Genomic DNA, 22860 nt, shown 5'->3' on the forward strand with positions numbered 1-22860 from the left:
TTGGGTAAGGCCTATCTTAAAATAAAACAGCACACATTATTGAATTTTTGGCAGCATGCTCATTGGATCGAACTATAAAAGAGTGTCTTGGAGGCTAAGCACATGGAAATGGTTGCTTAAGATATACTTATTAGATATACTTAGAGGAATCACATCTACAGACAGCGGAGGGTGGAACAGTACTCACGTCAACGTTACACATACTCCAACAGTAAAACAGGACAGAGGGACTTACAGAGGCCGTATTGAAGATGCTAAAAGGCCACTTTTTTCCAAGGTAGATGATTTTAAGATGGCGAAGTTGCAGTCGGACATAATACTCGCATTCACGCAAACCCGCACTCACTTAGTGTGCAGTCACACAACAGCCACACACACACACGCGTTACACAAAAGAAAGCCGCTACATCCTATAGTGCACTAAATCATAGATTTGGCAGCTTCAGGAACCTATAAAAGGAAAAAACATACTGTACAAAAACATAAAAAATAAAAAGCTTATTAAAGCACTCACTGACTATCCTTCAAGGTATTATCATCATCATTATAGCTTTTAAAGGTCTTAAGGATTAAGTGTACAGTGTGAACTATTTGCAGCCTATGAAACATACTTGGTTTGTAACCACACTAACTAGCCAAAGAATGAGAATATGGTGTCTGTGTATTCAAGTTATACTGTAATGTTATGCATCTTACAACAGCCACGTTTGTTTTCCTGGTTATTTGCTATTGATATAAGGTGATAAAGTTAAGAGATAATAGGACAGATTTTTGTAATTCTACTACTAAACGGGGTTTGAAGTGTAGTCCAGGGGAAAGCAGCACTATAGCAGGAGTGATAACACTCAGGGAGAACAATTTTTTACCACCTTACAGGACCTGTGCTGCTCTCCTGCTCCCTGACATGGCTCACTAACAATTGCAGCCGGGCTGCTGGAGGGGTGGAGCGCTGTCTGTGAGTTTGGCAGTGGGCGCTCCCGTGGTGACAGCCGGATCAGCGTCCAAACTCTCAGACATCTTGTCGCAAATTAGGTCGACGAGACGCTCAAAGGTCTGCTTCACGTTGATGTTGTCCTTGGCGCTTGTCTCAAAAAACTCGAAACCTTGGGATCAGAACGTAGAAATGACCAATTAATGATCACAAGATAAATGTGGGGTGTTTTTGTTTGTTTAGAACAACCTTGACTGTCTGTACAAAACAAATAAATGTCAAAGGTCTTTCTGGAAAAACCAGACTGTGATGCAACCCAGTTTTAAAAACACCAAGTGCTGAATGTTGCTCTGAGACCCACCCAACTGCTCCGCCAGCAGTCTGCCATTATCCACCGAGACCACTCTCTCTTCTTCCATATCACACTTATTCCCAGCCAGCACCACCTGCGCGTTATCCCACGAGTAGGTTTTTATCTGGGTTGACCTGCACGTAATCAGAAAGAAAACACAACAAAAATACATCACATTCACATTAGTGCTGTTTGCCGGGTTTCTCAGAAAGTGCTAGAAACAGATTCTGTGCCACTTTTTTATTGGACGGGAAGAAAGGGCAAGATGTAAATCTGTCCACCATTTGGGCCGGTCATGAACAGTGATTGCATCTCCTTTTGTTTGGCATCGTGTCATATCTGAGTCACTGATGGCATTGCGGAAAAGTGGGTCAGTGACAGCTCTGTTCTGAAAACTCGTAGTCACTGTAGCTGTAATGTAGGTCATTATTTACTATTTTTTAGATATTTACAATTTATATTTAGATAGCTATAAAGCTTTTTGGCTTTAGTCACAAACCCACACACGGGAAACACTGGATTCCATTGTTAAAATAGTTTTGTGAACTGTGTCAAGTGTTAATATCATTACATGCTAATAACGACATCCACATGAACAAGGATTTCACAGCAAATCAGTGAGCTGCTTGAATGGCTCTTACCTCTGCAGGCTGCTTGCAATCTGGGAAGGAATTTAAGGAACAAATTCCTCCCGTGGTGTTGCAGTTTTGACAGAAAGTAGGGCAGTAAACACACCACAGGCTGAAAACAGGAGAGAAGGAGCCAGCCATAGAAAAAGGAAGAAACAACATCTCAGAGAGAGAGAGAGAGAAAGCAGCATGATGTCGGCACACCACTGCTCTCTGTCCAGTTCTGTCTTGTTTTATTGCTTCAGATGTGGGTCAGTCTGAATCTACGTGCAGGTATTATTCACTGACCAAGAAAAAAATAGCACTGGTGTTTGTATCGCATTTAACGAAGCAACACAAGTAATTAAGAGGTGTTAAATTAAACAGGTAAGTGCCTTTTTTCCTATTGCTGTCCAATATTTATTTTATTGGAATCTTAAGCAGTTGATGTCAATCTCACAGCGCTTCCCTCATTTTCCTATGACATAGGCAGGAAATGAGCGCGTCACAGGCTTTAGTCAGCCACTGTCAGGGAAGCAGCCGTTGCCTTGGCAACCTCTATTTTTTTTTTCCTCCAACCTTGTCACAAGGAACAAGGTAGAGAGAGAGAAATCAGAGCTGAGGCCTGTGGTAAAGGCAAAAAAAAAAAAAAAAAAAGGATTCTGGTTATGTGGCAGGTAAAAAAAGAGCCTCTTCTTTTGTGTACAGCTGATGGATTTGTGCACCGTCTGGTGAACAAGTTCACAGGTGACTCTCCTGGATGGTTGCTGCGAGTGACACACTTGGCTCCATTAATTGAGATACCCATCACAGACTGTGCTCAGACTGCAGCGCTCTATTAAAGTGTCAAGCAGGCCTTAAAAGAATAATAGGTGTGTCTGGCTCTGAGCTGTCTTTACAAGAAAGCCTTTCTGGCTTACAGTAACAGAAAAAGCACTTGAATACCAATCAGGCAGATGATATGAAGCAGTTCCTGCTGAAGTACAGAACCCCAGCAGATTTTTTTTTTTAAACATTTCATTTCCAGTTAAACAACAAATATGCGTTTTGTTAGATTAAACACTTTAATAGCTGAGTGACTGGAGTGGAGAAGACAGCGGTCTTACAGTAATGGTATTTATCATACAAGTCACACAAAGAATTTTTCATGCACCCCACTTTTATGAGGACCCCACATAAAAGTGGACCTCGGAAATTAAAGACTTTAGAAATAAAGTATGAAGTTGGATCAACTGCAAAAGTGCCGCAATATGTATAACTCAGTGCAGCTGCTACAACGTTTACATCATAAGGATGAGCCTCTGATGATTCACAAATCTTTCCTCTCAAAAATGCATGTTTGAGCTCCTGTAATCTCTTTTGCCTGGCAGTGGGTGAGGCTGGGAAAGTGCAAGAAACAGTGTAAATAAACTACAAGATGTTTCCCATCCCAACACTTTTGTACAGTCAAGAGGAAGGATCAGCAAAATATAAACCAAAAGACATGTCAGGGGGGGTGGATCTGATGTTTTAATGCATCTTTGATGCTGTTGTGCTGTAATGGTTACACTGAGGAGAACTTCTTGTTGCTAGAGTGAAAATTCTAACCCAAAAACCCACTTCCTGATTCGATGAAGCCTTCTAAGTCCCGTTTTAGACTTGGGTGCATCATCATGAATCACAGATATTTGGACTTGGCTCAGACTTACTGTTACACCCCGCAGACACTTGAGTGACTCATGAATGGACCGCAGCCATGACCTTGACAAGTTCCCTTCCTTGATTCTTAAATCTGACAACAGCGCTGCAAACACTACATAACAAGCCTGTCAAATGTGAGACAGTGCTGTGGCCACTGCGAGGACTTTGGAAAGTTAAAACAGCTCAGACTCACAAGGAACTCAAACTATCTCCGCTAACAAGTTAGGTTAAGTTTATATCCATGACTATGTCACAGTCTTATCTGCTATTAAACAGTTGTGGTGTTGAATAATTGCAAGGAAAGTGTTGTCCCACAATATGAATAAACAAAGTAAAGGTGAGACTTGACTTATGCCAGTGTCCTAAAAGAAAGACCACCAGAATTTAATCAGTCCATGCAAACAGTTGCTGCACACTCAAAGAAAGCTGCATAGCAAATGCATTGATATGCACAAGAGAGGAATAGAAGAAGTATCGATCACGTACAACATTAAGTCAAGTTTAGTTTATAGCACACTTAAAAGCTGCTGCTGACCAAAGTGTTGTACAGTTAAAAGAAACAAATGACATAAAACACTGAACAAAAAGACAAGAAATTAAAAAGGAAAACATTTAGTGAGAAAACATGAGAAAAGCAACACAAATAAAAATACTCAGAACTCAGTCTGATTTAAAAGCCCAAGAATAAAAACGGATTTTCAAATGCAGCATTTATCTATTTATCAGAAGTAAGAGATAACTCCTAGGTTCCTTGCAAAGGGCTTTTTAAAAAACTTTTTTAAAAAACGGTCAAAGTGGTGGAGGTGAGGGTTTATAAAAAACACAATAAAATCTGTTTTTGTTTTTTCAATTAAGAAGATTTATTGCATCCATGTGTTAACATTCTCCAGACAGCCCAGTATGCCTTTCAGAGGAATCATAGATTTATGTTCCAGTGGCAGATAAAACTGTGCAACATTAATATGAACCATACTGAGCCCAGTATAAAAGTTGAAAAAAAGGCTGAGGACCCCACATAAAAATGGGGTGCATGAGAATTTTGTATAGCCCGGCTGAATATGATTTTAACCTTTGTACAGTATTTGCTTTAATTCCAACAACATGATCCAACTGAGAGACCGGAGATGAAGACTTTCTCCAGGACCTCGGAAATTAAAGAGACTTTAGAAATGAAGTTTGAAGTTGGATAATTTTTAGGAACAGGCTCCACCACAGCATGTTTAAAATCAGACTAAAGACTGCCATTACTCACATCAGCCTCAACAGATATGAACTGCATGCATTATGAAAACAAACAGGCCTGATATGCTGATGTGATGCAAATGATATCCAGAATAAAAAGGGCCTAGAGATGACACCTGTCACACAAAATATGACAAATATAGGCAGCCATAACTCACCAGTCCTGCACAGCACCAAAGGACTCCTCATTGGTGATGTCGTACATGAGGATGAAGCCCATGGCCCCGCGGTAGTAGGCAGTGGTGATGGTCCTGTAGCGCTCTTGGCCCGCTGTGTCCTGTGCACAGAAAACAAGATTTATCACTGCTGTGAGCAGCTAACTGCACTTTACACTGTCAGGTTCAGCCACATGCAACATATGAATAAGCCGGTTGCGCAAACATGATTCAAATGGAGACATTTGCTTGGTTTAAATCAACTCAAGTTTGGAATGTTATATACACATGTTCACAGCTTCATTTACTGTGCCCATGATGCAGAAACAATCATTATACTAATTGCCTCACTGGTGATGCATTGATGAAGTGCCAAAAAAGAGCAATTCAGTTTTGGCTGATGTGATTGATTCTTTTCTCTCCTCAGTAATAATTGATAATCGCTCAGTAGTGTTGAATACTCAGTGGTGCAGGATTAAAAGCTCAGCTTCGTGACATATATTTCTTAGAAAAAGGGGGTTAAATATAGAAGTACAATGATCTGAACCTCGAGAAACCTGCTCGCTGTTTGTGAGTCTGGACCAAATTCTCAGAAGCAAAGCGAGTGATTACACAGCATTTGAGGAGCAGCACACTGCACACAGATCGCCCTGGCAAAAGCAAGCACTCGCCACAGGCTTTGCTGAGATGTCAGTACAGACAGATGAAGTTTTTTGTTCATGAGAAACAAAGAAAAATAGATCCAGGCAGCTTTATCACGATAAATGTTCCTGTGATTGCTTAAATATGTGCAGACCTGCAATTTTACACACAGTTACATAACCAGAAATCCCAGTAAGATACTTTATGTTTACTGAGCTGTTGTTACACCCACAACAAGTGTGCTCACAGCCGTCTGTGAAACATGACAGAGGACTTCTGGCTGATCTACTTGGCTCTTGTTAAACAGAAGCCCAGAAGGCAGCAGTGGATTGTATTTGCCACAGTACTTTTGCTTTCTGTCATACTGCACATGACCGCAACAGTGTGCCTGTTATAGCCAGAGGACAGCTTTGACCTTCACTCCACAAAGACAGAGCTCACAGCCTGCCGAGCTTCCACGCACAGCACGGCTCGGACCTTTTGTCAGCTGACAATGCTGCAAAAACGAATGCATGCAAACATGTGCATTTTAATGTCAGCAGCTAGTCTGTGTGGTTCTGCATAAACAGCTTCTTTTGTGGACTGACCAACATAAAAAGGGGAAGATATGTTTCAGAAACTTGTTCACTCTCACTGTGCATATATGAAGTTATCCTCCAATCGTATGAATGCTAGTGTAACCACAGTCTTGTTCCTTTCTTTCAGTTTGAAGTGTTTTAGAAGCCTTTTGATTCTCGGCCGAGTGCTTGACAATGACCTTTGCATTTCAAGGATGTTTTAGTGAGTTGCTTAAAAAGATGGAGCGAGAGGGAAAAAATCTGCTTGAGTACAGAGAATTTGAGCTCCTTGAAAAGCTTCGCTTGTAGTCTGCAATTCACCAGAAATCAATCCAACAAGCTGACTGCTTCAAGTGGAGAGGGAGCCCGACTCTCTTCTTCATTGAGTGAAGTGAGTTTCTGTTTTTCCACTATGATGACGCTGCCAGCACTCTTGGTTTCATTCAGCTCAGCCTAATGCGACAGTAGGGACAGCTCTGTGATGCAACATGCAGTTTTATCCCTCAGCAGATTAAGGATGTGCATACCGCAGTGACATTAGCCAACACCCATCACCTTAGATGGGCACTTAGTGTGTGTCACAGCTCTTTCTTAGCCCAATTAAAAGCAATAGGCTGATTACATGAACGCGAGGCCAGTGATTTTCTCTCTGAATATGCTTTTCTGTGCTTATGATGGAAACACATTAACTCCATTAGCCAATTATTTGACTGTTCAAAGTCCGTTTCCACGAAGCGCCTTTGCTTTGTCTCGCTATGTGATTTGCAGACGCCGAACGTCTGGGGGATCGCTAATTGCTGAGAAAGTCAGCTATGATGACAAACAAGAGAGCAGAACCTCTGAAGGAAAGCTGACACTTGTGGCAATACAGAAAGAAAACAGAAAGTAAGTGAGTGGAAAGGAAGTCAAAGAAAAAGAAAGAGAGCAAGAAGTTTTCTGCTTCTCCCCACTATCTCAGAGGTGTAGTGAGACAATCTGGTTTCACAGCTCAGATGAACTCCTAATTAAACAAACTCAGACATTCTTCAGTTTCCCACACGTTCTAGAGAAGGTGTTGCTTCTGTTTCCTCTCCCACTGGGTGGCAAACTAACACTTACTATTATCTTGTCAATGATGTTGAAGCTTCCATCTGTCTCAGTGCTTACACTAGAGTGTCAAACACATTATAGCCTTTTCTGAAGCTTTATGGAGTTAATTAAGCGACCAGCTTAATGCACCACACGTTTTCTAAGAGCGTCTTCACACCTAAATTCTCCATGTTCTCCAATAGTCTAGAGCACAGCACCTTCTTCCTGTATTTACTTTTGCTGCGTCGCCCGCGGTCACATCTGGCCAATAAACAGATTGACCATTCTCACGTGGTTTGCAGTGATGCATTTTGGTTCACTTGGAGTTCACTTGGATTTTTCTCTGTTTGAAAAGACATCAATTACGGGGAAAATTTTACAAACTCATCAACTGATTTGGAAGAATGTAAACAAATTAGAGAGAAATGTGAGAAATCCGTAAGAATGATGAAGAAATCACTAGAGATATGTTTTGATGTCAATTGAGATAATAGATAAAATTCAAATCCAAATACAGAGCTAAAGTGGTTATGTTCTATCCAATATCTAAATTAATACCTTTGTGTGCAGTTGTGGGTTTTTTTTTTTACTTTGCCAAATATAAAGCAATCGAATCCTCGAAACACAAGAAGATATGGACAGAGGTCAGGACAAAGTGATAGATTGACAGCCTTTTACAAACAGGGGTCATTCAGCAGGAACACAAAGGTGGAGGGAAACGAGAGATTGTTGTATAGTTTTCATTTTGTATTTCCTTATGCTTATGAGTTTTTCCTCCTTCTGATGCTCAGGATTGGTTCTTTATTGTTTTGTTATTTGTGTCTTTAGTTGTAGTTTAGGCATAGATGACTTTAGGTTTATTAGTTCCCTTTAGTGTTCCCATTTTGTTCCTTCCGTCTCATCTTTGTGTTGGTCGTTTTGTTTTTATCAGTTCAGTTGTGGCTCTTCCTGTTTTATTTTGCTAAGTGTTGCTCTCTGTGTCTGTGTTCCTTGCAGTTTCCACTTCCTGTATTACCTTTTATATATTTTATCTCAGTCTCCCCTTTTCCTTTGTCGAGTACTCCTACTTAGTAATCACTAGGAACATCAGCTAAGTTTTGGAACTCCTACTTTGCAATTCATTTTATAGATTCTGGACTTTGTTTATGCCCTGGACTATCACCATTAAAGCTTGCTTTGGTGTCATTTCAGGTCTCCTACGTCCTCACACAGACTCAAATATGACACAAACTTTTGCCTGTGCTCAGACGGCATTACATAGGAATCCGGGTTCTAAAAGAGCGTTCCTTCTCAACAAAATTTGTCAAGTTGTTTCTTCTGGCTAGGTCGTCAGTCAAATATTTTGTGGCTCATATCTAAATGTTTAATGCTCGTGTTTGAATATTTCATACCCAGATCTGCAGTTTGATCCTCTTGTCATTCTTGTACACAGTCTTCACTTTGAAGTCGATGCCCACGGTGCTGACGAAAGCTGAGGTGAAGGCATCGTCTGCATAGCGGAACAGGAAAGACGTTTTGCCCACGCTGCTGTTACCAATGATCAGCAGCTTAAACATATAGTCAAAATTTTCCCCTCCCTCGCCTTTTCCTTTCGCATCCTGAGAGGCAGCCATCTGCAAAAACAAGGAAAGAGATTGGGGAGGGGAGGTTAATGCAAAGGGTTGGAAACATTTTTAGAAAAGTGCTTTTTAAGATGGTTCATGTCTATTGACCACAAAGTAAAAGAGAGTGCTGCAGACAGATGCAGAGTAAAAAGTGCAAGCTTGTTCTACGAGGCCAGATCAGAGGTGACAGAAGGCTGTGTAAGGCAAACCAGCATGAGCAGCACCACAAGCTGTTGTATCGATGACTGTTAGATAACTAGGACTTTTAAAAGCCTGATTTTTTCTTAAAATACTTTCTTTAACATATGAAGACAATTGATGTTATGGCAGAGAGAGCGAGAGCAATATTTCAGATTCAGATCTTTTAATGTTTAATTTTACACAACTCCTATTCATATTGTATTGACCTATTTAAACCTTAAGACTCACTGATTTTTTCCTCTGTGAAGTTTTCTTCTAGAAATTGACTTCTGTTTGATAAAAACGTCAAATCTCATCCCATATTACCACACACTGGTGTTATACAAAGGGCAGAGCACACATGGATCTTTCACCTTAGCAGAGCATCTACCCAAACCGTTTCACTGCAAGCTGTCAGCAGCCAGCGACCTCCGAGGACGAGAGTACTACGAACAGGACGACACCAGCACAGTCATATCCGCCTCCAAGGTGAATGTTCCGACAAAGCCTCTGTGCCAAACCTGTGCAGTTAATAAATGATGCCGGACCTCCATCACGCACAAGATCAGGACTTCCGTTCGCTTCCGCGTATGAAACAACACCACCGAGGGGTGTTTTTGCAAGGACACAGTTTTGAAAATATCGCTGCAACGATGTCATTTACACGCACCGCATAAAGCAAGAAGCTCTGCTATAAAATTACACCCCGCGGATGAGCGAGAAGCCGCATGCCAGCTAGTGTTTCGGCGACCAATTCTGGGCAGGTCATTTTTATCTATCAATGAAATTCTTCCACGCAATTACGACTATAAGCTACAGAAAAAAAGAGAAGAAGAAGAAGAAGCGTTGAGGACATTTATGTGAACAAACCTGTTTTTGGAGGCCTCGGTTCTATCTGTATCTGGCCCTGTTTTTTGTTTTATTTTTTATTTTAATGCGTTTTCTTTTAAATCTATATTAATATATGTATATATCTGAATCTATCGCGGGCGCTGGTTTTCTTCCCCCCTCTGCCTCTCGCTTTCTCTCTGTGGAGCTCCGACCAATTTCAGCACCTGGGAGCTGTCCCCCTCCGATCTGGCACGCGCCCGCCTCTCACCCCTCCCCTCCACCCCGCGAGCTGACGAAAAAGGCTGGCTCGCGTGAGCCGAGCACGAGCACACGAGGAGGGTGGAAAAGCGGGTTTCGTGCGTGTCTGTGACGTCACCGTCACCCCGTAGACGGGGGTTGTAGTTTTTGCACCGGAGGAGAGCGGAGGAAAACTGCAGCATCAAAAGAAGAGATTTGACTACATTACTCAGCATGCAGCTCAGTCCAACTGTCAACAACTGAAATATTTAGAGAAAGAGAAAACCTTTGTAGTTCACCCTTTGACGGGCGTCAGAGTAACAGATAACAGTAGGCTATGTCGTGTACAGACCCCTGCCATGCAAAAGCAAGAGTGCAGGGATAAAAACCTTTTATGGGTATCTGCTATAGTTTGCCTATATATTAAAAAATGGCGAATCTTACCTTCCCATACAAGTCCATTCTATTATCAGTTTTTTTTTTTTTTTTCCAAATCTTTGTTTTACAGCTCTCTCTTGCATCCAATAAACTCCCGGCTCAAGAGCATAATTTCGTCTTCTTTTTTTTTCAGGAAGCAAATATAATAGCCTCTCCTTTTGCGTCACTGTCGGTCGGTTTTTCTGCCGTCCCCCCGCCCATGAAGCAAAAAAGCCCCACTTCAGAGAACAAGCGGCTGTGCAAATAAGAGCCTACCCCTGAATGCTGATGAATATTGTTATTGTGAACCTTTCGGCTCAATGAGTCTGGGATGAGGCCGCGGCGGAAATGAACAGCAACAACAACAAAAAATCTTTGCAATTATAATCGCGCCTATAATTAGATGGAGTAGAGCGATTCACACCTGGAATGTATGATCGTAATTAAACACCTATTTGAAGCATTTTAAACACATTTATTTTTATATAACAGCCTTAATTAGAGGCTTTTTTACGCGTTCACACCTGAATCCTAAGTGGCTTATCTTATACTATTGCGCCATGCGATAAGCTGCACAGACCCAGGAGGCATGAAATTACCGTGGAGTACAACTCGGTTTCAGTCAGAGCTCATTTGTCAGGCAGTAAGCAGACGTTTGATAGGGCGTGCGTGAAGTGCGTGAAGCGAGAGGGCGGGACATGCTGACTGAACGCTGTTTGACTGGACGATCTGTGCGTGCGTGCGTGCGTGCTGCTGAGTGCGCAGGAGACGAGGGGGAGGGTCAGGTAAGGTAGACAGACTTAACTGTCAACAATAGTTGAGTTTTTCAGGTGTTGTTAGAACTTTGCACATTTCTCCAGTCTACACACACACACACACACACCGAACTGTTTGTCTGTCCTGCTGTGAGTGGGTTAACTGTGCATGCGCTTGCATCGACTTCATCCAGAATCTAAAACTCTTATAATATGTCTGCGTGTCTGAAAATAGCTCTTTCGGGATAGTTTGTACTGGTAAAACTCCTTGTTGTCGAGAATAAACAGGATTGTTCCTTCGAGTAGTTTCGGTGCATGACCTAAATGTTGTCAATATTTTTTTTCTAGAAGGTTTGTGGGCGAGTGAAAGGTCACTGTAGCCCCACCTGCTGTCGGAAACGCTGCTCTGGTGGTGTATGCTATGTGGTGTGGAAATCAGCTTGCTTTATAGTCTTAATAGTGATAAGAGGAATTTGAAATTATTTGTTATGTTGCTTTTCTCGTGAAATACAAGAGGTCGATAGTAAGATTTTATATATATATATATATACCAAATTCTTTTTAGATTGTGTGAAATATATAGTTTAAAACTTTTTTGCTTTTGATTTTTGCTGTAAATGCTGAATTCTGTGAATATTTTAAGGCAAACTCACACCATGATCATTTACAAACTTACATGGTAACCAGTTTCTTTAAAAAGGTGCCGATGTATATATGGAGTATTTCAGAATCCAGAATGATGGCCACTACTGGTCTTAAGTTTTATTGTCCAATTAGAAACTGCAGTACAGAAAGGAAGTCATTTAAATTAGAATTAATTTATGAAATGGAAAATGTCGAGCCAGATAATCACAGTGAATTTATTGAAATCTGCAATTTTGTTGTCTCTAACTGCTCTGATAACCACAGTGCTGAAAAGCCTCGAGCCTCTCCTCTTTTCTTTATATTTTGCTAGGAAAATGGAAAATAGACACTGCAATTTGTTGAAACGAGTGCAAACATGCATGGAAATGCAGTATATAAGGCAAAAACAGGAGTTTGTACAATTCTAATGAGCTTGAAAGTCCATGTTTGGCATGTCTTCTTTTATTTTTCAACATACACTGAACTCTTGTAGACAAGCTTTCTGGTAATTTGATTACATAGTCTTGAAGTCTTAATAGTTTTCCAGGCTTCTTGAAACGCTCAAAGCTCTTCTTTCAATGTTCGCTGCATTTTGTTCCGTTCTCTGTCAAGATGATCCCACACTGATTAAGTAATGTTGAGGTCCGGGCTCTGGGGAAACCAATTCATGACTGATAGTGATCCACTGTGTGTCTTTTTCTATTCATGCTTGCTTTTACTTTATTAGCAGTGTGTTTGGGATCATTGTGATGCTGAAAAATGAAGCTGTCACCAATCAGATTCTTTCCAGAATGTGTTGCACGGTGGATCAAAATCTAACAGGACTTTTCTGCATTCATAATTTAATAGATTATGACACAATTCCCAGCATCACAGGCTGTAAATGCAGCTCCAAACTATGGCAGAGTTTCCACCGTGTTATTTTTTTTTAGATGGCTGTAGACGCTCACTGTTCTCCTGATCTCCTCTTGTGTAATTGGTCATACCTCAGCCTTTTCTCGCTCTTTTCTTTCCTTAAGAATTATTCTAGACAGCCACCCTTCCACTGAGACAATTTCTGAAGGCCCAAACCACTATCACAAAAATACTTCTGAAACCCTGTATCTTTATCTATGTTTAAAATAATCAGTATTACTCAACATGAATAAATCAGTTTCCTTCTATTACAACAGCGAGTAAGTTACTCAGAATATCTCACATACAAGTAGCATTTTGTTTCATACAAGCTGCAGTAATATTTCCACCTATTTGCTGTATTTTAACCCCTCCTGCCACAGTTTGCCATGGAAGACTCCATTGAAGTAATCCTGCAAAACTATAGCGGGGTCTTCCCTACCAACAGACCTCATCCTATCTTCTCAGCCTGCACAGGTGCTCTGCTTACAGGCCTGTACGGATTATGGAGCCTCTTCACCCTACCGGGCTTCCGCAAAATCCCATGGAGGCTCAAGGTACCTGAGATCGCCCTGAGATTTAGGGTTTTTACCTACCTGCTCTGACTCACATATCAAATGTTGCATGTGTGAAATCAGATCATGTAACATAACTTGCACATTAACATTGATTTGCTTGCTTTGGAGCATAAAGCTCCATGCAACAAATGTGGGAAAGAAGACAGCGGTAAGTCTAATCATGATGACCTTCTATGGAGAGCTGCACCATGATCTTTTGTTAATGTGAATATGCAATCATTTAAATTGCTTTTACCAGTTTACCTCGTATAGAGGAGTGTGTGTACGCATGCGTGTGGTTTGGATTAATGACATGACTCCAGCTATAGCTCAAATAAAACATGTTATGCTAGGAGAAAAATGGTTTTGTACAATGGGCAGATTTAAAGTGTTTACCACAACTGGAAACCAGAGAGTCCTGCTGAGATTGTAATTTGGAAGATTATTGTGAAGCAGTTCCACTGACAGTGAGTGGGAGAGCTGACTCAAGGCTATAGTCACAGCAGGCTTGACTGTTGTGAAGAGAAGTACATTTAATTTGGAGCTTTAACAACAGATGGAAGCAATTTGTATTTTATTTGGGATATTTTCATGTCAATTACTTTGTAATGCATGCTGTCAGTTGTGCAATAGGGCAGTGTTGAAAAGGAGAGTCTTGAGACATCATGCCTGCCATGTGTACTGACTCACTGCATGTTTGCACTGTTGTCCAGGTGCCCTATTTGCCCTCCAGTAAAGATCAGACTGCGAACGTGATGAAGCTGCTTGAGGGTAGATCAGGTCGCTTGGCAGATCTGGGATCAGGAGATGGAAGACTGGTGAGTGAGTGTACCTGTCTTAGAGAAAAAGGTATCTGTGAATATGCTGTGAGTTGAATCAGTAACTGTTTTGGAAACTCCTCCTGTTTGCTTGCCAGGTATTTGCAGCCTCTGCTGCTGGTTTCCAGTCCACAGGCTTTGAAATAAACTCCATTTTAGTGGCATATGCCAGGAGCAAGGCCTGCTGGACAGGAGTCCCCTCCAGGCAAGCAGTCTTTGTTAAAAAAGATTTCTGGAAGGTAAGACTGTGATAGAAATATAGTCTTTTATACTTGGTAATAGCTGTAATTTGACCGTGTTTGTCTCTTGCTTTTAGACCGATTTGTCTTCATACAATAATGTGACAGCGTTCCTTGTTCCGGGAGTGGTGAGTGGGTTTTTTTTCCCGTGAAGAATGATTGTTTTCCTCTGCTTTCGGTCATCTGATGCTGTGCTAATTTGGCTCTTCTCACTGGTTTACAGATGGAGGTGCTCGGAGAGAAGCTGTTGAAAGAGCTTTCAGATGACGCGCTTGTTATCGCTTGTCGCTTTCCTTTCCCTAACTGGCCACAGCAGTCATCCGCTGGCTTCGGACTTGATCAGACCTTTGCTTACGACATCAGCACTGTGCGCTCGTACCTTAGAAGCGAAGCAAAACCAGCAGTGCAATAAAATTACAGCACTTTCTAGAATTGTAACTCAAAACAGCACTGTACCCTCCTGGGACTTTGTTCTTGGACAGTAAGTGCAATATAATATGATAAGAATCCCAGACAAAGAGAGCATAAATTGGTAGTCTGGCAGTTATAAGCACTGACCAGGAGAGATTGTTCAAAGAAGTCTTTGAACATGGAAGGACTCTGACTCGGCAGCAAAATGTCAGGATGATTTCACCTGACGCGTGTACTATTTTTTTTTTTTAAGTCTTTGCACTTTCAGAGCCAATGGAGTTTAAGCCATAATGCTGAAGTCCTTGTTTTAAATGTTATCATGCTTCACTATAAAGAATATGTTTGTGACTGACTGCATCTCTCCTCGAGAGCTCTCACACTGCAAGCCATTTATTTCCAGCATCAGCACTAATAAATGTCCTTCACTGGGATGCTGCAGGAGAGATTCTGTGAATAGTTTTGTTTCATTTTGGTTTTGTGACACTGACATTAAATTCAAATGCTGTGGTTTCTTGTGTGTGTGTGGCTTTTCTAAAATAAATGTCTGCGGCCACAGCTGGAGGTCAGGTTTAACATTGGTTTGTTGGGTCTTTCGACACTGCACGTAGTTGTTATGGCCCGCACAGCCACGCCATAACTGCAAGTGGTAATTTGAGCCCTTTGCAATACATGGGTGCATGCACTTTGCCTGTTTGTTTACAGCAATCTGAACAACATGTGTTGGAATATTTCACTTTTAGGCAGAGAAGAGGTGAAGTTTTTGTGTCTTTCTGTTTTTGTTTCAATTCAATTCAGTTTTATTTGTTTAGTTTTCACAACAACAGTCACCTCAGTAGTATTAGAAAGAAAACCCAACAGTTGTGTGAATTCTGAATTTAACAAGGAGCCACTGAAGAGAAGACCGGAATGGATACATATGAGGTTGGGTTATTCAGCCTTGCACATGGATGAATCTGGTCTTTCTACTGCCACAGGCAAATGACTCTGAAAACAACATTTTCTACATCTATAGATACAACCGCTAACCAGCTGAGTGGAGTCCCACGTGTCCCACTGCTCAGCTGGCATGCACTACATTGATAAACATACTGCAGGTCCCAAAGGTATGTCTGAAACCCGCATTTTAATCTGAATAGTGTCCAAAATCTCCACCTGAGGGCGCTCGTGCTCCAACCTGACCTCGGTGCAGCAACCGGATGGTGTGAGCCTGAAGAGAATGCAAATGATTCTCTTCAGCATAGTGGATATGTGCAAGTATATTTTCTTAAAGGGGCTATTTATTCGATGAATTCAGATTCGATGAAATAAATACTACAGTACAGCACGTGTCTGTCTTCATTATCAAACTGTATGTGAATGCTTACATATATATATATATATATATATATATATATATATATATATATATATATATATATATATATATATATGATGCTTATTAAAAAACCAAAGTTTCGCACGCCGCTTCACATATTTCCATATCTGTGCCACCACCAACACAAACGTACATGTGAGGTAATCGATAACAGCCAGACCCCCGTTCTCTCATGCCCGTGACGTCAGAGAGAGGGCGGCAGACAGGGGGAGGGTTGAGCGCCAGAGTATAAAGACTCCTGGCCGAGCTCTCCGGGATCCATTCTGAGTTTTGTACGACAGACCTATAACTGATGGAAGTACAGAGAAGCGCCGGGCACCAACAGACAAACGGCAGCACCATGTGTGAATCCACGCAGAGGTCCTGCGAGCCTCGCCGAAAGAAAATGGATGAGCGCAGTGCACCCTCAGAAATGGCCAGGATAATCACTGATCCTGCCACGGGGAAGTGCTACTGCCGTGGAAAAGTTTTGGGAAAGGTAGCGCAAGCATTCCATCGTTTTTTCTTTTCTTTTAAATTTTTTTTCCCCCTTGGGATTTACCTAACCCGAAGACAAAACATGTTAACAGTGTTTTTCCTTTTTCCAGGGAGGATTTGCTAAATGTTATGAGATGACCGACCTCTCCACCAGCAAAGTTTACGCAGCCAAAATCATCCCTCATGCGCGCGTCTCCAAACCTCACCAACGGGAAAAGGTAAGCGCGCAACTCCGATCCTTGAGCGCAGTGATGTTCAACTTATATGTTTTTTATATATATATATTTAAGACATGTTTTGTCTTTCGTTTCGCTAGATTGACAGAGAAATTGAGCTGCACAGATTACTACACCATAAACACATCGTGCATTTTTATCACCATTTTGAGGACAAGGAGAACATCTACATCCTGCTGGAGTACTGCAGCAGGAAAGTAAGTGCTGTTTTTTCCACATGGTAAATTTGAAATGACTTTACTGCCGCCGTGTTTCTAATGTGAACAAGACCTGCATTGCACCCAAAATCCAGCGAGGCACTACTTGGTATTCAGAATGTGCCCCACTCTATAAAGAGCTTTACTGTTTTAATTAACTGTCGAAAGTAGAAAACTTTAATGTGTTACCACGGGGTTTGAAATTAAGGGAAGTAGTCAAGTGTGATAAGCTTTTCTGCACAGAGGACAGTGCTTATATCTTGGGAAAGCTCTATAATTATTCTCATCTCTATGCTTTGTTTTTTTTTCGCAGTCATTAGCCCATATCCTGAAGGTCCGCAAAGTGCTTACTGAGCCAGAGGTGCGTTATTACCTGAGACAGATTGTGTCTGGACTGAAGTACCTGCATGAACAAGAAATCCTTCACAGAGACCTGAAACTTGGTTAGTGATATTACAGTGCTGTGCATAATCTTTCATTGTGTGCAGGGAGAACATCATTCCTTGTAACTAAACCTCAGTCTGTACATCTACATTTGCTGTGCTCATGCTTTGATCCTGGCTTGAATATCAAGTGTTCATCATCTCATTCCCTTTCTTCCCGACAGGTAACTTTTTTGTGAACGAGACGATGGAGTTGAAGGTCGGGGACTTTGGTCTGGCTGCCAAGTTGGAGCCAGCGGGAAACAGGAGGAAGACGATCTGCGGGACTCCCAACTACCTGTCCCCTGAGGTTCTCAACAAGCAGGGCCACGGCTGTGAATCAGACATCTGGGCCTTGGGCTGTGTAATGTGAGTCGGATATCTATAAATTTAGCATTAGGGAACTTCAAAAGGTTTAGTAATGAATTATTAAGAAACTATCTGTATTGGCATCGGGTGTCATGGACAGGCATATTCTTGTCTTACTTCTTTCACTTAGAAATATGTGATATATGTGATAAACTACCCATGCATCTCCTATGGCATAAATAGCTCCCTCACTCAATGCCCTCTATCCTCCTCCAGGTACACTATGCTGCTGGGCAGACCTCCTTTCGAAACCACCAACCTGAAGGAGACATACAGGTGTATTAGAGAAGCCCGCTACTCCCTCCCCTCGTCCCTGTCACCACAGGCTAAGCAGCTAATCGCCAGCCTGCTTGCCAAGATGCCAGAGGACAGGCCCAACCTGGACCACATTCTGAGGCATGACTTCTTCACACAGGTTAGACACGATTGCCAACTCTATGTCACTCTATGTTGAACACTGTAAATGTCACAGCGTAGGAGTTTAACAATTACACCCCCCACTTCCCACCAGATGACCCACTTTGGTTCTTCACAGGGCTTCAGTCCAGAACGTCTGCCTGCTAGCTGCTGCCATTCAGCACCAGATTTCCACATCTCTAGCCCTGCCAAGAGTTTCTTCAAGAAAGCTGCTGCTGCGCTGTTTGGTGGGAAGAGGGACAAGGTCAAGTACTATGAGACTCTGAGTGAGTATTGCAACAGCATTTAAGTTCTCAGCGTACTACTCGTCACACTAATAGTTTGTATTTGAGTCTGAATTTATGCTCGAAGCACGGGCATCATTACACCTAGCGTTAAGACTGAGTGTGCATGACACATTTTATCACCCTTAGGCTGGTCATGGAGGTCATCCTCTCATTTTTCTGCACTCCTTTTGTCCTTCATAGATAAGTTAACCAAAGAGGAAGAGGAGATCTACAAGTTGCAGCATGACTTGGAGAGAACTGCCATCAGCCAACAGCACAGCAAAAAGGTGTCTGAGGTAAGAACTGAAGACAGGATATTTGCAAGAGTGTGGGTGATGTTGCAGGTAGATTCATCATAACGGCAGTTAAATAGATCTGAGATATCACGTTGAGGAGAATCCAGTGAGTCATTCTGGAGCTGTGCCAAAACTTTATAACGAGCACATTTTTCCCGAAGTGCTAAAAGCACTTATTTTCAACCTTTAAGCCAACCTCTTTGCATCTGTGGGTGATCACTGAGTCATAGTAGGAAGGGATGATCTAAACTCACAGATTCTAAACCCTGTCGTCACTCATTCCCACCTCAGAATGGAAGTCTACTTCCGCCATCTGCCGAGAGCCCCGTTGCCCCGGCAACAGAGAGCCAGTCCCCGACGACGCAAGACACCATCCGTCTGATCGTCAGGGGGAGTCTGGGAAGCTGCAGCAGCAGTAGTGAATGTAAGTTCACCCACACGTTTAACAGAGCGCAGACAGACTGGAATTATTTTTTGATGTATTATGGAAAAGAAATCAGTGTTACAGGGAGCTGCTGCCATAGCTAGAGTGTTTAGTACCATTGTCATGTCAAGCTGACTGAGCACCTGTTATTGCTCCAAAAGGCCTGGAAGACAGCACGACAGGGAGTGTGGCTGAGACTGTTGCAAGTGTGCTGAGGGGGTGTCTGGAGAATATGCCTAAAGGTGAGTGAACTAACAAAGCCTTGACCTCTACATGCATGCCTTAGCTGCAATTAATAGTGCACTTAAGCTCACTGTTTCATTATACCTTTAACTGTATTCTAACCCTCCTCCTCTTTCTGTTCACCCTGCAGCCAGTGACATTCCTCAGGGCTCAACCAGCTGCAGTCTTCAATGGGTGACTAAATGGGTGGATTACTCCAACAAGTACGGTTTTGGATACCAGTTATCTGATCACACCGTGGGAGTTCTCTTCAACAATGGCACTCACATGAGCCTCCTACCCGACCGAAAGTATGTATTCTTTCTCAACGCCCTCCCTTAAATTTAAAAGTTATTAGTCACAACATTAACTTGTCTAAGCATGCTGCGGTTATTGTGTCAAATCTTTCAAAAATGTCATCTAACTGAATCTGACCTTTTTTGTTTTATTTTGGGTTTCAGGACCATCCATTACTACGCAGAGCTAGGCCAGCGCTCTGTCTTTCCCACCTGTGAGGTTCCTGAACACTTTGTCGGGCAGGTCACTGTGCTTAAGTACTTCTCCCATTACATGGAGGAAAACCTCATGGATGTAAGTAAAAAATTGTTATTCCTCCACTCCTTTATCCATTTTTAAAAAAATTGTTATGTTGCTGTTTTGTTCCTTTTGTATTTCCACACCCTGTAGCCTTAGAGACGTTGCAGCTTGTCTAAACCTGATGTGCTACTCTTTTGCTTTCTCAGGGCGGGGACCTTGGCACTATAACAGACTCACACATGCCCAGACTTTACCTGCTGCAGTGGCTCAAGTCAGACCGCGCCCTCATGATGCTGTTTAATGACGGCACTTTCCAGGTAAACACACATTATCACAGGAGAATAGCTGCTGCTGGGCATGCTCAGTAGAAGCGTAGTTACAAGTGCGATGCATGGCATCAAGGAGCTTTAAACCACAAATCAAATAGACAAAAAGATTGTTCTCCAAACTTATCAGTTTTCTTGTTTGTTTTTATCTTCAAAGGTTAACTTTTACCACGATCACACCAAGATCATCCTGTGTTGCCAGAGGGATGAGTACATGCTGACATACATTAACGAAGACCGCGTCTCCAAAACCTTCAAACTCAGCTCCCTGTTGAAGTCTGGCTGCCCTACTGACCTGCGGGACCGCATGGTGTATTCCCTCAACATGCTTCTGCAGAGATGCAGCTAAACCCACACAGAGCGTGTGCTGGACAGACGAGCAAACCTACCGAACGTGTTACTGCGGTGGAATGAGGATGCCGAAAGAATCCGTGGAAGACGAGTGGATTTCAAGGATGGATTTGAGCAGAGTAAATTAATCCAGCTGTGCGGTGTGATAATCACTCGGGCACCAGTGCGAGGTGTGGAAAAAAATAAAAAAGCAAGAGACTGAAAGACTGAGAAACTGAAATGTAGCACAATAACTGTGGATGGAAAAGGGCTGACTTGTATGTGGATTGTTGGAAGGAGAGAAAGGAGGGCGTTTGTTGGTACGAATGCGATCCCCAAGTGTTTTATGGGGATGGGGAAAGAGGGATATTTGGGAAGTAGAGAGAAATGCTGGGCTGGCACCAGCTTCACTGTATAGAGTATAGCTGAATTAATCCAGAGGGAATCCATATATTGATGCTCTGAATGTCAGAGCCTGACTGTGGAATAATGTAAATGTTGTACAGCTTATGTCGCGGCCAACTCACCAGTGCAAAGGAATTACTGGCTAATATGTGAGGATGTTACAGAGTTTGGCCGTGTGTACGAGTGAGTGTGTGTCTGAGTGGGAAGGGTGTAATGTCACACTAACTTTAAAAACTGTGATTTGTTCTCTTTACTGACAGATGGGTTCAGCTTATTAAGTTGAGAACCAAAGGGGTGATATGGGGGAAGGGGGCAGGAGGAGAAAATGACGTTAAAAAAACAACAACAAAAAAACAACTAAAAAAACTAGTACCATACATCCTCTGAGGATCCCTTAAGAGCCATTGTCACCTGGGTAAAAAATGTCCTGCATAACTTATTGTGTAAAAAAGCGCAGTATTTATTTATTTAATAAACAAGCTTTTTCTATCAAAAAAAAGAGTACTTGTCCTTTTTTTGGGGGTGTGGCCACAGTCAAAGATGTTCCCAACATCAGCCAGTAGGTTGAATGTAAGCTTCACCCCACTGCCGTGCATGTGCATGGGTGAATGTGAAGTGCTGTAAATTGATTTTTAGAGCCTTGCTACGTTAAAAGACAGTATACAAGTGCAGACCTTTCACTGTTGTTATTTTCAAACTCCCTGAAGATGTTGAGATGTTTCGTGCCGTTACTCTTTCTGAGAGTGGCCTTAATAATAGATTAGGGACATGCCATGTATTAGGGTTATTCTCAAACATACTTGGGGGAGCGGGGGCTGCCCTTGTTTCATAAGAAAATAAGCGGTTCCTGTTCAGTGTGGCGAGAATTAGATTCAAGCTAATTATGCCCATATCTGTGCAGGGGCCTAGGTCAAAGCAAGTATTTTATCTTCCCTATGTTTAAACTTGCAGCAGGAAATGGGTGCAGTGAGAGAGATGGGTTGATAGAGGTTGTGTTTACAGCGCAGTTGTTTATACCGTGGTTCAAGGCCTCTCATTTGCTGAGTTTTCTTCTGCAGTGATAAATGGAAGACGGCAAAGATGAGTGACTGTGCAATATGGCTGGCCTTGTCTCAGAAACACATGGGTTTGTTGGATTGTTCAGAGGAAGAGAAAGAGAGAAGACACTGACAGTGACGTAAAGCTACGAGGCGAGACGCAAAACGAAAGAGCTGGCCCAACTATGTCAGCGATTGCATCACAGCTTTTAAGGCAAAGTGGCTTCAGTGGTTCTTGGACATCCTTTCACGTTCACTGGCTGTAACCATAGAAACAAGCCGGCACCGACCAATTTTGCTCTAGTCGGAAATCGATGAGGGCTGCGTGTAAGACACCTGCCACGGCGTCTCCTCGTTGAGAGTCAGAGCTCGTGTCATCACACAGTTGTGATAAAATCGTGTAACTTGTGTCTTTTGGTCAGGCTTTTCGCCGCTCTCTCTTTGTTCTCCACCGCGAGTATTTGATTTAGCTGTCTGCTGAGCACCTCTTCACCTTCCCGGCTTATGTAATGATGGAAGTTGAACATGGACGCTTGAGTCATCCCTTTGGATGCTATCTCAGAATATCTGTGCTCTTCAGAGTTCAATAATGAATGCCTCATGCATAAACATACCCACACAGACAGAACCAGAACAGGAAGTAGCCTGCAAGAGTTGCTCAGGAATTATTCATGACGACACCTCCGGGTCTGAGTGTGTGGTTTTTTGACATTAATGGCCTC

At 42.2% G+C, this 22860-nt stretch overlaps 3 protein-coding genes across 8 annotated transcripts; 2 read left to right on the top strand and 1 right to left on the bottom strand.

Moving 5' to 3' along the window:
* Positions 1-272: 272 nt before the first annotated feature.
* On the bottom strand, positions 273-10746 carry rab3c (RAB3C, member RAS oncogene family). Of its 2 annotated transcripts, none has more exons than XM_040050339.1 (5): positions 10532-10746; positions 8627-8848; positions 4972-5090; positions 1293-1417; positions 273-1103 (listed from the first exon to the last, which is right to left on the bottom strand). In XM_040050339.1, the coding sequence occupies exons 1-5, from the start codon at positions 10547-10549 to the stop codon at positions 913-915; spliced, it is 675 nt and encodes a 224-aa protein (XP_039906273.1). In that variant the 5' UTR covers positions 10550-10746; the 3' UTR covers positions 273-912. The 2 variants fall into 2 exon arrangements, with proteins under 2 accessions (XP_039906273.1, XP_039906275.1); XM_040050341.1 differs by lacking the exon at positions 10532-10746 and adding an exon at positions 9890-10102.
* Positions 10747-11092: 346 nt separating this feature from the next.
* On the top strand, positions 11093-15432 carry si:dkey-190g11.3 (uncharacterized protein LOC567059 homolog). 4 transcript variants are annotated; one of them, XM_040050335.1, is made up of 7 exons: positions 11093-11289; positions 13161-13334; positions 13495-13503; positions 14048-14152; positions 14251-14391; positions 14469-14519; positions 14615-15432. In XM_040050335.1, the coding sequence occupies exons 1-7, from the start codon at positions 11203-11205 to the stop codon at positions 14801-14803; spliced, it is 756 nt and encodes a 251-aa protein (XP_039906269.1). In that variant the 5' UTR covers positions 11093-11202; the 3' UTR covers positions 14804-15432. The 4 variants fall into 4 exon arrangements, with proteins under 4 accessions (XP_039906269.1, XP_039906270.1, XP_039906271.1 ...); XM_040050336.1 differs by having other exon boundaries at positions 13498-13503; XM_040050338.1 differs by lacking the exon at positions 11093-11289 and adding an exon at positions 11866-13058.
* Positions 15433-16432: 1000 nt separating this feature from the next.
* plk2b (polo-like kinase 2b (Drosophila)) lies at positions 16433-21592 on the top strand. Of its 2 annotated transcripts, none has more exons than XM_040050837.1 (14): positions 16433-16655; positions 16765-16872; positions 16971-17087; positions 17401-17530; positions 17695-17878; positions 18095-18293; positions 18390-18561; positions 18763-18857; positions 19149-19281; positions 19443-19523; positions 19655-19814; positions 19965-20094; positions 20247-20357; positions 20524-21592. In XM_040050837.1, the coding sequence occupies exons 1-14, from the start codon at positions 16470-16472 to the stop codon at positions 20713-20715; spliced, it is 1998 nt and encodes a 665-aa protein (XP_039906771.1). In that variant the 5' UTR covers positions 16433-16469; the 3' UTR covers positions 20716-21592. The 2 variants fall into 2 exon arrangements, with proteins under 2 accessions (XP_039906771.1, XP_039906772.1); XM_040050838.1 differs by having other exon boundaries at positions 18414-18561.
* The last annotated feature ends 1268 nt before the right edge of the window (positions 21593-22860 follow it).

The sequence above is a fragment of the Simochromis diagramma genome, unplaced genomic scaffold, assembly GCF_900408965.1.
Source record: "Simochromis diagramma unplaced genomic scaffold, fSimDia1.1 OVJJ01000131.1, whole genome shotgun sequence".
NCBI lineage: Eukaryota > Metazoa > Chordata > Actinopteri > Cichliformes > Cichlidae > Simochromis > Simochromis diagramma.